The sequence below is a fragment of the Agelaius tricolor genome, unplaced genomic scaffold (genome assembly GCF_023055355.1).
Source record: "Agelaius tricolor isolate 1412-34295 unplaced genomic scaffold, bAgeTri1.0.p SCAF_8, whole genome shotgun sequence".
In the NCBI taxonomy this organism is placed as follows: domain Eukaryota; kingdom Metazoa; phylum Chordata; class Aves; order Passeriformes; family Icteridae; genus Agelaius; species Agelaius tricolor.
In genome coordinates this window covers 7,205,976-7,219,186 of record NW_027269268.1, presented here as the reverse complement: position 1 = coordinate 7,219,186, position 13,211 = coordinate 7,205,976, and the positions used below count along the sequence as shown (strand labels likewise).

General features: G+C 37.3%; 2 protein-coding genes across 6 annotated transcripts in view; one reads left to right on the top strand and one right to left on the bottom strand.

The window, feature by feature from the left end:
• HHIP (hedgehog interacting protein) overlaps positions 1-8,187 on the top strand; it is a 75,444-nt gene extending 67,257 nt beyond the window's left edge. The window contains exon 13 of the mRNA XM_071431512.1: positions 939-8,187. Within this exon, the coding sequence (XP_071287613.1) occupies positions 939-1,132 (194 nt within the window). The 3' untranslated portion in view covers positions 1,133-8,187. The remainder of the gene's footprint in view (positions 1-938) is intronic.
• Positions 1-13,211, bottom strand: part of ANAPC10 (anaphase promoting complex subunit 10) — a 142,147-nt gene that overhangs the window by 48,749 nt on the left and 80,187 nt on the right. The gene's annotated exons all lie outside the window — the stretch shown is intronic.

The window sequence follows — 13,211 nt, the reverse complement described above, 5'->3', positions numbered from 1 at the left end:
ACAATTAATAGGGATTGTCTAAGTTGAACCTCAAGCTACTATTATAGTTTAAATAAGAAAATTTACCTTTCAAGGTATGAGTTTCCTTTTCATGTAGTTAAGAAACTCTTGGACAGAATCAAGAAAACCTGCATTTTGTTAGTGTAGTATAAATATCCATAAATCCATATTAAAGTTCATTGCAATAGACATTAACATTAAGCAGCATAACACCTGCAGAAAAAGAAAGATATATTATATACATTATATATATCACAGTCCTGTGACTACCCCAGAAGAAAATACTACCACACCTAAAGTTATTGATTATTAATTTTGCTAACACTGGCTACAATTTAAAATAGGAGCTATATTTGAAGGACTGAAGCAAGCTGATTAACCTAGAATTCTATAGATAAATCATCAGGCATCTGCTAAAGAGAGGGGAAAACTTTGAAACTTATATAACTGAGAAAAATGGTTGAAAAAACACCCTGGCACTTTTTTCTCCAATAGGAGTTCAATTTTGGTCCCAGCATTAAGTGATTCAAGAGCCAAAGGAGTGCATTGGGTGCACTGTTCAGGTGTAGTGTGCTTTGCTGAGGCACCTGTGTAGTGCAGAACTCTGAGTATACAAAGGAGCTTGCTTGAGATTCCTAAATGAAACCTGAATATGGGAATTGGACATTTCATAAAAAATCTGTTATTTGAGTTTATCAGTCTTGTCCCAGGTAACGTCCTCAAAATTATATACAAAATTACTTTCTCCCCCTAATATTCTAAAACTTTAGAAAATATGTTTTCAACACTCCTAATATTTCATCCTTTCTATGTTGTTTTTAATTTATATGCTTTTTCACTACAAGGTTAGAAAAGCTCTAAATGAATGTGTACTGTATCTTTTTCTGGTTTGTGATGACCTAAACAAATTAGAAAATCACTGTTTTTTTCACCCACAGCAAAATGTGACCCAGCCTGTCGACATGGAGGTGTCTGTGTGAGGCCCAATAAATGCTTGTGTAAAAAAGGCTATCTCGGCCCCCAGTGTGAACAAGTGGACAGAAACATCCGAAGAGTGACAAGGGCAGGTATTCTGGATCAGATCCTAGACATGACATCCTATTTGCTGGATCTAACCAGCTACATTGTATAGTTTCTGGGACTATTTGGAAACTCCACTTTCAGCGGGCATTTGTTTTGAATCCTGTCGTTTTTGAAAGACTGTTATCCTGCAACAAACACCGGTGATTTGATTTCCTTTATTAATTTAAGTGTAATATCCACCAATGTGCAGAAAAATCCCCTGTATGTGTGTAAATATTCCTGCACGTCTCCACAGGCGTCCTGATATCCAATATGTGCACGCATACACACACAGCCGCTATCACAAATACGGTTTTGCAGAGAGTGGAATCTTTTTTAATATTTATTTCTTCATGAGAAATAGTTTACGAAGCAATTCCACTGTAAAACACATTTTCGTCAAAGGACTTTCCTGATGTCTTAATGGATTCTTTGACATCCCAGAAATCTCCTTCCTGTACCTATCTGATTATAGCAGTGAGAAAGCAGTTTCCAAACATCGCTGTATAAACTGCTGGACTTAATAAATTCCAGTTGTAACAGTTTCTAAGGTAAACTGAACTCCATCATGAGACAATATTTCAGAACTGCTTAATGCATTCCTATCTAGGCAATTCATTGTAAGACTGTAACCTTCACTTTCATCAATGTAACTCTATTACAGAATGTTATTTCTTTATCTAGCATAGATGCAAAAATCTGGTTATCGCAGCTTAATATCAAGATTGTTTCAAGTGTTTAATAATTAAATTATATTCGCATATTTCAAAACCAGTCATCCTAGAAGGTCTGCTTTTTATCATATATTTTATTTAACGATGGGCACTGGGTTCATGTTACATATTTATATTATTTTATTTTATTTTTATAATATAGACATCACCTAGATGAGACAGTTTTACCATGTCCTGTAAAATACTAAAGTTACATTTTTCACCAAGGTAATTGGAAAGAGTGGGAAAGAGAGAGCAAACACACACACACTTTAATGTGTTGTGGATCTAATCTAGAAACGTACCCTTGTGTCAACTTGTGATCATTTACACCGGATGAGAAAAAAAGAGCAAACGCCCACCAACCCTAATAAAATTGCAGCATGTGTTTCAAGTGTCCATAAAGTGATTTTCACTGTAGCAGGACAGTGCAAGAGGTGATACCCAGGCAGACTCTGCCCATGTCACACTGAACGGGGCGCCCCAGGGCGAGAGCTCGCATGAGCACGGGCTGCCTGTGCACGGTGTCACTTGTACAAAACCTACAGCAGCTCTTGCCAAATGTGGTTCTAAGTGTTCCTTGGAGAGCCAACAGAAAACCAAGTCTTTGTAAATGTATCAATAAATGTGGTGTACGTGCTGTAGTCAGGTTTTCTAAGGTATTAATTAATTAGATGTATTCTGCAGAACTGGTGCCCTCTTATCTCCAGCTCTGCTGGCAGTTTCTTTGTTCGCTGCTTACCAACTATCAGGTTTCCTTTGCACTACCTGCAAACTACCTACTGCAGCTTTTACAAAATCTTGCCTAAGAAAAGAAAGCAGAGCAGCCCCAGTGTGCACATCCTGTGGTCCTTAGAAGCAGCTGCTCATGCATCAAAGACTGACAACACTTTAGCCAAACAGATCTAAAAGACTTTCCCCATGTTACATTCCAGTAGTAAAATCATCTCTCCAGGGCAGCAGCATGCAACAAATTTTCCTTTATAGAAATTTGTCAGTGTTCATTTAGTAAGTATTAAATCTGAAATTACAGCATAACCAATACTTGCATTTCTGTGTCTCACACATTCCAGCTCTGAGGAACAGACAATTACATTTGCCTTCCATATATGTTTGCCTGGGTTTCAGTGACCTCATGCCAAATGGAATTGGTTGAGAAATCTTGGTTAAGTGCTCAGAGAACAATGGTCTGCATTAAAAAGTGCATGCATAATTTTGCACAATGTAGATTCAACTGACAGTCCATTGAAAGACATCTTGGGATTAAATGAGCATGAAGACCAAATTGCCCTCTCACCCCAGAAAAGGGTGGTCCCTTATAGTCACATGAACACTTCATTGGCTAAGCAGTGTGACCAATCTTAAAATGAACCCTGTGGTAGCATCTGTAGGTTAATAGCAGCTCTTTGTCTCCACTGCTTTCTGCCTTTAGTCTTTTCCCTGAATTCCATCACAAAAAGTTCTACAATTAAAAAATGTCCTGACAACCATTTTTGTAAATTGACCTTAGCATCTAATCTTTCCTTATTCAACGTGGGTGACAAAAACGTGAACTTCTCATGAATGAGCCAGCTGTCTAAATCTGTCACATAGCACGGTTTTATTACACTCTTCATAGTCAGCAAGGCAAGAAAGTTGCTGAAGTATTTTAGCAACATTTAAATATCTGACAGAGATAACATCTTTAACACTTTCTTCAATGAAATATATTTAAAAATAAACCCAACTTTAACTCTACTGTGACACGTTTTCAACAACCAGCTGGGGAGATGTGATAGCTCTTTTCTCACTGCTTAGTGCCTTAAAAAATGCCACAGATGGCACCTAAATTGGAGGTTCACAATAATATATACATGCCACAGTCATGCAGAGAACAGAAAACAATGATCTTGGAGTTTTGATCTTAAAAATAATGAAAATTTAGTTTACTAGTGAAATCCGAAAATAAAAATCCAGTAAGAGCAAAGAATTAAATCCAGGCCTCATTCAAATCAACAGCAAAAACTCACATCGACTGTGCTGCACCCAGAAAATCACTTTCAAATTTAAGCAAAATTCTTCAGTTTGTTTTATTAAAAAAAAAAAAATCTGCTCTGAATCATTCCATAAAAACTTCAAAATTAAGAAATAATCCAAGTGAAGGTTTGAGGGAGAGACGAGATAGTTTGTGAAACTGTTTTGATTCATTTTTAAATCATCTTTTATATTGCGTGAAAGCAGGCATCTGCATTAAGCCCACATGTTCATAGGAAGTCCCAGTGGAAAAGAAGAATTCTCATAAAAAAAAAAAAGAAAGAAAAAAAATCCTAGCTGCTTATTTATCAAAAGAAATTATACTATTAAAAAGAGTGAGCAAACCCCAGGCCTAGCCACCCAAGATGCTGATATAAAAAGGGCAACTGCAGTAATTGCCCTGAGAATTGGCATGCAAAAAAAAAAAAAAAAAAAAAAAGGGTCTGTAGAAAGCCTGTTGCCAGTTAGGTCATTCTGCAGCCATTCTCACACAGCCTCCAAGAGTGTCCCAGAATAAAACTGAGCTTATAAATGAAACTAGATAAATGAGGCAATTAGATAAGGGCCTCCAGAAGGGATTTTATGTATGTGTTCAAGTTGTCTCTGTCTCTGTCTCTCTCTCTCCTAATCTTTTATTCCATTCATTTCTTCCTTTATTCGGAGCTACTGCCTCTCTGTTCCCAACACATTGTACATCTCAGGCATTCTGTCAGCCTTTCTGCTGCTGAAGGAGAACAAACCTACCTGTTGCAAGAAACATGACTCTCCCTGATGCCTGCTAGTGTTAACCCTCTGCTTTATTATTTTGGGAAGAAAACTCATCTTTCTCTTTTTACATGCTGCTGATCAGAAAGAGGGCATATTACTGGAATATAAGGAGAAACATCTTTACTCCATAGATGAGCAGGGAGACAAAAAGATGTTATGCAAAAGCAGCTCCAAATCATTTCACTCCATTTCAGAAAAACAGTAAACTCATTTTTCTACTGCGCCCCATAAGAAATACTAACTCAAAGCCCCCCGCTCTGGGAATAAATTTCCTCTGTTAACAGACAGGGACCCAGATCCAAACCCTTTTTACCTTTAAATCTTCACACGTTGTTCTATTTCATGCAAACAAAGCGTAAGTTAGGTATAAATAAGAATATAAATTCTGTATCACTGACGAGACACCTCTGTTTATCTCCTTTCACTCACTTGTCCACATTTGGTTTTGCAGCTTCTTCCCTTCTAGACCCACAGCAAACATCAGCAATCCCTGGTTGCTGCAGGTGCTTATTAATTTTGAAAGTGCCTGACAGATGTGTGCATCAACATCTTCCCTTTTATCTTTTGGTCATTCCACAGAATGTTGTTATCTTATAGTGACTTCTAGCACTGTGTCTTAGCTGGGCACTTACAAGGAAATTACAAGTCCAGGAGTTCCAGCCTCACACAGCACAGGCACAAACAGACTGGAGCTGGAGGAAGGCAGAAATCACTTCAGTCACTGTGCTTATCACAAATTTACCCATTGCAATCCAGTGATCAGATGCCTTAACTGAAAACCAGAATGATATCCCTGGCATGATGGAATGTAGCTTTTCAGTACACGTTTTCTCTAATTTGGCTTGAGAAACAAGGACCTTTTCCTGTAAAATTATGCAAAAAGGAGATGCTGAAAATATGAACAAGTAATTCCACAGGTGTTAAGTGGCACTGTGGTGAAAATGAGTTTTCATACATCTAATTCTAATTGCATCCATGAAATAGGCATTCATAAGATTAGATTGCATCCATGAAATAGGCATTTATAAAATTAGTTCTATGTGGAAAAAACAAGTCCAAGGATAGCCTGTACTGCTAATTTCTCCTTAATCATGCAAATTCTTAAAAGACATTCATGCATTTTAATTTACTATCCTTTAGATTATCTATGTATCACTTAAATTAGGAATTTTGCCATTTTGATCTTCTGTCCAACTTAAAAGGTGTCCTTTGCCTTGGAAAAAACCAAAAGGAAGCCAAGTGGTAAATTAAAAATAATTCTTTTCATTTTTCAATATTAAAAAAAAAATGTAAAATACTCATAAAAAATGCAGCCAACCCTTTAAATTTAATTCAAATTTGCTGAAAATTTGTATCAAATAATCTGAGTTCTAGCTACAAAAACCTGATAAATAAATATTTAAAATAAAACTAAGTAGTTTCAGGACAAAATGTTTCAGAAACATTGAAAAAAAATTAAGACTGCTTTGCTGAAAAGTTTGTTGTTTTCAACAACAGAGTAATTCAGTGAAATAAGGCACGTACTTTTTGGGATATAGGTGTGAAACAGCAGAAGCCACCTGAAACCTTAGTACAGGATTACTTTAATCTTTGAGGGCGTGACTCCAAGCCCATTGATGTCAAGTGATAATCTCCTATTGACTTCATTAGTTATAGGATTAAGTCCTTAAAAGATATCCACTTAGCTGGCAGAAGATCTTAACTTCAGACATCAGTGCACACATGACCTCCCCATGTCTGCATCTGCAGCATTACACCAATGTTTTGTGGAACAAGAGTGCAGCCCCAGCCCTGCAGGAAGCCCTACAGAGCTTTCCAATCCTCCTGGGTTTCCTTGTAGGTGTTGCCAGCATTCACACAAAATCTGCCTGATTTCTTGATGCTTTTTAAATGTCCAGCCATCAGCTCATGGGAAAGCTGAGTGAGTCTCCTGCTTCCCTGAGCTCTCAGTACTGAGAAAGTATCATCCAGTGATCATTCTATGCTACAGACATTCACAAACAATATTCTGGTTTATATGCAAATAGTTTGTATCCTTACCTCTTGTCTACTGCACACAGCCAGGCTTCCAGAAACAAAATTGTCAGATCTTCTTGCTCAGACAGCAAGCTGCATTACTGGAGAAGAATTTTATTTCTACTGATAAAAAACAACTTTCCATCTGTTACACACTACCAAGAGGGTTCAGTGTATCATATAGTAAAGGTCCTTCTATGGACCATGAGATTTTCCTATTTATTTTCATTTTGTGATGAAGTAAAAAATATTTTAAGTGAAAAACTGCTTAAATTCCCAGGAAATTTCAGAAAGGCAACATCAGCTAAAGCATGTGAATATACACAATGGCTGTGCTCACAGTATTCTTGAAAAGAAGGCAGAGAGAGTTGGCTGCTTTGGAGACAAGGTTTTTTTTAATGTAGGATACATTTTACAGTAGGACAAAGGGTGTTTTGCATCACAAGGCAGTAACAAACAAGCCCATTTTCTGAATTTTCCTAGGAGGAGCTGCTAAAAAGAAAATGTTCTAGGCAGTCAAAACTGGTGTGCAGAATGACTTTAATTCATATCAAGACATACTGAGACCAGAAACCACCTGGTATTAAGTCACCAGATGTAGCTTGTAGTGGTCTCCATTAGTACCAGGAGCGGTAACCCTACCCTGTGAATTATCCAGAAATGCTATTAGTTGTCCCCCACAAATTATACTGCAGAATTAAAACTTCAATTCCCCTTTGAGAACAATTAGATTGTAACGGGAGCCAAGCAGAAAAGGAAATAACAAACTTCTGTCACTTGAGAACATTACTGTAGGGGCATTCCCCTGTTCAACTAGTTTTAATTCATAGTAGCTGTCAGGTACTGTATGTACATTTGAAATGTGGGAAAATAGATTAGAAAATATCTGGAGAAAAAACTCAAGCTAGGTTTAAGCATCTTCTGTAAACTGAATTATACTACTAAGCATACACAGGCACCGATCTAGCTGGGAGCACACAAGTAATTTTAAGCATATGAGCCTCACTGAAGTCATGTGCTTAACATTATTAATATAATTAATGTTTTCTTGGTTTGAGACCTTACAAGTCTTTGCAAGCCTACCTACACAGACTCTCTATGCTATACGTGCAGTTCTTTTTAGGGAGACAGCAGGACTGAAGTTCCCAACAAGAGAATTCAGTTGCTGTCTGTCACAAATTCTGTACAACCTGAAATAATTGCATCTTTGTGCCTCCACTTCCCATCCAAAAATTAGTGAAATCAATCCTTGTAAAAGCGCTTTGAGCTCTTCAAATGAAAAGTGCTATAAAAACTACAAATTATTATTATATTATTGAACACCATGTATGTATACACACTATTATGTAATATATAATATATGTATAATGCATATAAATTCTAACAAATGTATTTGTGTAATATCTGAGAAATGGAACAGTTGTATCTGGAAGTGATAAATACATAGAGTTGGATTTATTGTTAATCTGTGGATTTAATGATTTTTTTAGACAAAAGGATGTTTAAGTGTATAATTGCTTTTCTTAATTTAATATATTTATGTAAATGCATGCCTGAAGTTCTGATTAGATAGTTATTCTGTGTCCCTTAAGCTAATAAAATATATTAAACTTTATCTTACTGTATAAGGTACACCTGCTGCTTTAATTTTTTTTATTTTAATATTTTTTATGACTAAATGCATAATTTAAAGTTCATGAAATTTTAATTCGAATCAGCTCTTTGATCTTTGCAGTAAAACACCAGCTTTTTATATATTCCTTAAAAATGTACACTAGTTTTATTTATATAAATTCTAAGATGCTTTCATAAAATGTGACTGAACACTGCTATTATTTTTGGAATGGGAAGTTTGGAATGGCGTTTCCTGGACAGAAAATGAAGACATCCATGTTGAAAAGGTACCTGTTGCATGGCAAGCAGTATGTGAGTGGACATGCAGCTGGAACAAGGGGACAGGCTTTGGAAGCACAGATATCTTGGAGAATTAGTTCAGCAACAGAGGGAGAAACACTGGGGTCATTATTTTTTTGTTGTTTATTTTGTATCTTCAGAGGAGCATGTCATCAAATCAAGGTGTGTTAAATTCAGAGGTACCATTTCCAGTGGTTTAAATGAGGGCCATAAAACATGGATGCAGTGTGGAATTCTTTCCTTTTCTCCCCATCCTAAGTAACAGGTTCTGTTCCATTGAACTCAACACCTTAGCACACACATGGGAGCAGGGCCAGCTCCACAGATCAGCCCTGTGGTTTATGATACAAGAGAACAGTTAATCATCACAAGACTTCAATGCAAGCTACACTTGCGTCTGGGACAGCAAAAATCACTTGGGGCAGGGAGCTCTAAAGAGCCAAGGGCTTCTTCATGCACTAAGTTTGCTTTGATAATGTGAAATGCTGTTGAATTAGTCTTGCACATTTAACTTACCTAAAGCCTTTAGCCTGTCCTGTGTTTATTTCTTAAACTAAAGAATGAAGCATTACCAACTCTACGATATTGATGCTATCTCTCTGTGTCAGATTGAAGCCAAAATAACCTTGAAATTTTCATGAAATTGTTTTTCCATTTTTCAGCTAGCTATACCATTAGTGATACGGGCTGGTGGCCAGCCAGAGAACTAGGATCCAAGGAAAATTTGAACTTCACCCAAATTTGAGGATATTTGGAAACTGTATTTTATTTCAGCTTTTCTATGAATAAATACAGCAGTTGCAGCAATGTTCTTTTAAACATATTTTCTTGAAAATTTTCTTCATTTGAAGAAGTGCTCAGAACAAGAAAACAGCTAAAAGATGGCAAATAAATAATGAAGAGATCCCTGAGGATTGCTTAGATTTTTTAGTGGGACCTATATATTCATGTAGATAGTAAAAAGAATTCTGTGAGTTTTGTACATAATTACAATAAATACAGTGCAGCATGTAGTTCTGGTGACATCATGAGTCACTGAGTTTTTCTTGTAATTTATTAAGACACTATGAAAACCCACTGACATATTTATAAGCCTTGGAATTAACAGCTACCTTTCATTCCTTTTACAACACATAAGACATGAATTTTACTTAGAGAATTATATACACTCAGCTCTGTACAGCAGGACTGTAATTCTAGCTAAAGCTTCTGATGGTATCCTACACCTGAAGGGCCAAATTCTGAATCTGCTTTTGGATTTACCAAAGGAGGTATCCTTAGCCTCTTGAACAAGGCTTGTGGTTTGCCAAAAGCCATCAGAAATTTCAAAAGGAATTCAAAGCCTAAATGCACAATTCAGGAGCATTTTATGTTAATAATACAATTACCACTAATATATTTGAGTAAGTATTCATTCACTATTCCCAAAATATATATTTTGAACAATCTTTTTATTGCCTTTTTATTTCCACATACAGCTCTGTTCCTCAAGTCCTTGGTTCTTTATTTGTTTTCTTATAGATATGTTGCTTTTCCCTTCTATTGCACTAAATTCAGAACATATTTACAAGTGTTTCAAGGGACTGATCATGGCACAAGTGCTTTTTTTTCTGTTTTACTTTAATGAAAACACTAAGTAATGGATCAGCCCCTGGTTTAACTGTAAATTAAAAATTCACCACAAGTAAGTAGGGTAGAATCTTTAGGATGCCAAAGAATCATTTCGGTCTATGTGGTTGGATTTATTTATTTTGGGGGACGGGTTGGTTTGAGTCATGTTTGATGACATGTCTACAGATGACATATGTCTCTGGCAGAACTGGGCAAAGTGGGACATAGCTTTGGTTTGGGAAACCTCACTCAACAGTGGCTTCCTTGTTTGCTTGTTTTGGGGTGGTTTCTGGGGTTTTTTTAAGTTCTTTTTTTGTTTATTTTTTGTCCTTCAGAGCTAGGACTACTCCTGGATTTTGCATGAATTCCAAAACTTTGGGCTAAAACAGTTGAATGAATGGTTCTTACACTGGTTCAGCATTCAATATTCAAAATTCAGGTATTGACAATGTTTCAGTCATCTTCAACTCTTGCTTACCTTCCATTAGCACAAATTCACTGATATCAGCACTGTCAGGAGGCAAATCGGGCTCAGCAGTGGCTTTCCCTTTTCACTCATTTTATATCACTTTAAGTACATTTCACTCAGAAGTATCTGTCACACTGTCCCACAATGAAACTGGTGTCATTATCCTGGCACAGTTTGCTCCAGTTGCACACACTGGAGCCACATGTTTCACCTTTCACTGTGCACATTTGATTGCTCAGAGATAGGCTGAGGGAGGGAATATGGGATCTGTATGCCTGTCCTTCATTAGAACAAGAGGTGTATTCTCCTTTCAGTATAAGAAAATTGGGATTCTGTGATATATATGCAAGCTCTTTCCACTTCAGGGAAGGGGAGCATACACATGAAGCAAATGGCTGCCTTTGGTTCAGGAGACTTATAAAGAACAGATCCAAACTGCACAAACCCTCCTGCAGTGGAATTCGTGCTTTCCTGGTCGGATGAATAGAACAGGTGCAGACACAGCTTTCAGGCCTTTAAACTACACCAGCCCAAATAAATTACAGCCACAGAGCATGTTTAGCAATTTCAGGCAAACATTAGAAATGCAATGCCCATGGTGCAGATAAAGTGCTTATGAAAAAGGTGGACGTAACATCTGTACTGGCACAGAACGCCTGTTCTACAGTAATAGCTGCAAAATGCCTCCTATAAAGCATAGGACTGTTAGTACAGCTGCAGCTTTTAATAGCTATTGAATTTCTTGATCAGGGAAGCAGGTCCAGAGCAAGGGAAATGGACAAGTGAAACTATAAACTGCTATTTTACACCTATGAATGTAATATCAAATAAATGTGGCCGAACCCACTTTTATTTTTTTAAGAAATTCATCCCCAGAGAGCCTCATGCTGGATCATAGCTAGCAAGCCATCAGAAGGCACTTATGTCAGCCTAACCCTGAGGTTTCCAAGATGTATGTGCAGCCTACACACACACATATATATATACACCTCTTGCTTATTATATCTGTAACACAAACCTGCAGCCACACACACATGTTAATACCTCATGCATCATTTCTGCACTTAGAGCTATTTGGTTCTAGATAGATGCAAACAAGCAATGAAAAGGTAAAACAATAGGCAGCTTTTAAGATGGTTCTGCAAGAAAAATCGCAGCAAAGTGACTGAGTTGCACAGACTTCAGTATGGGCAACAGGATGCAACCAGTAAACTCATTACCATGTTAGCTTATTCCAAAAAATACAGCTGTCTGGCATTTTCTCAGGTTTCTTATTTAAATACCTTAGTAGTAAGATGAATTCATGTCTAGGAGGCCCCTGTAAATTACTAGAATAATTTTTACTTTGCATTTGTAATTACAGCTTTTTGTTTCTGATGGAATTTCTAGGGAATTATCAGATTTTCAGTATACAGATAAACTGCATTTTAATATTTTTTAAGCTGATTGTCTTGCAAATTCTTCATGTCTTCTATTAGCCTGGAAATGAAATCCCTCACATAATACTCAGGCAGCAGTGGTTGCTGAAACTGCAGATTCACCCGAAATTACCCCAGATGGAACATTCTGAATATGCACAGAGTATTCTGACTTGGACCCACAAGGATCATCAAATCGAACTCTTCAGGAAAAGGCCCATATGGGACTGAACCTACAGCCTTGGTGTTGATGTCTCCCAAACACAGATTAGACAAAACACAGATTAGGATTGGTTTGGTGGTTTTGATGTGTTTAGGACCACTTTTTCCCCCAAAAGACAGCAGTTTTCAAGCTATGTGCTATTAACAACTACCCAAAGTGTGGCCCATGCCTGTACCCTTCTGGGTAAACCCTTCTGAGTCCCAAAGATCTTCATCTACCCATTTTCCAGCACTGCTTCAATATCCTGGCACCTGAACTCACTATGTTTCTTTTAATACAGCTAAATTTTTTTTCTGGCTGGCATATATGCTCAGAAGTACCCGAACAATATGGAGATAGATAATTATCTCCTTCTAAAAGCATTGCAGGATAAGACATACAACTGCCAAAGCTTGCTTGAGACCTTGGAGAATCCTGAAAAGTTAGTCATAGCCAGCACCTCAATTAACTTCATGGGTGGTGGTGCCAGTGTAATGATAAGAACACCACTAAGATTCACAAAGAGGTGGATCTAACTGCTGGTTCCTTCCCAAGAAACTGTTTTGACTGTAGTCTTTCTGGTTGAATCCAAGGTAGAGTGAAGCCAGAAGTGATAAAAAGCAGTGGATCAAAGGAAGAGAGGGAAGAGCAGAGTCAGAATCTTTTGGCCTAGAAAGCTTATTTGAAAGTGTGAATTAGCCCACTAAATGAGTCCTGCTAAGCAATTTAGATATTCACACTCTAGGAAGCAGGACCAAGTGCCCCAGTGCCTCCTTCCAGGTGAGTCAAACTCCCTTTTCTGCCTCTGTGCTCTGCTTTTCAAAGGTCTGTTTGCAGCAGGCAGCACTGACAATGCTGCCTCTTCCACACTTCTTCACTTGGCCCTCGCTGGGGCAGAGCACCTCTGAAATCTCCATGAAGTTTTGTAAAAGAATTAATGGACAAAGGCCAAAATGTTTGCTTATATGGAATAATCAAGGATTTTTTAAATTATTACTATTTCACAAATTATAAAAGCCCCATTT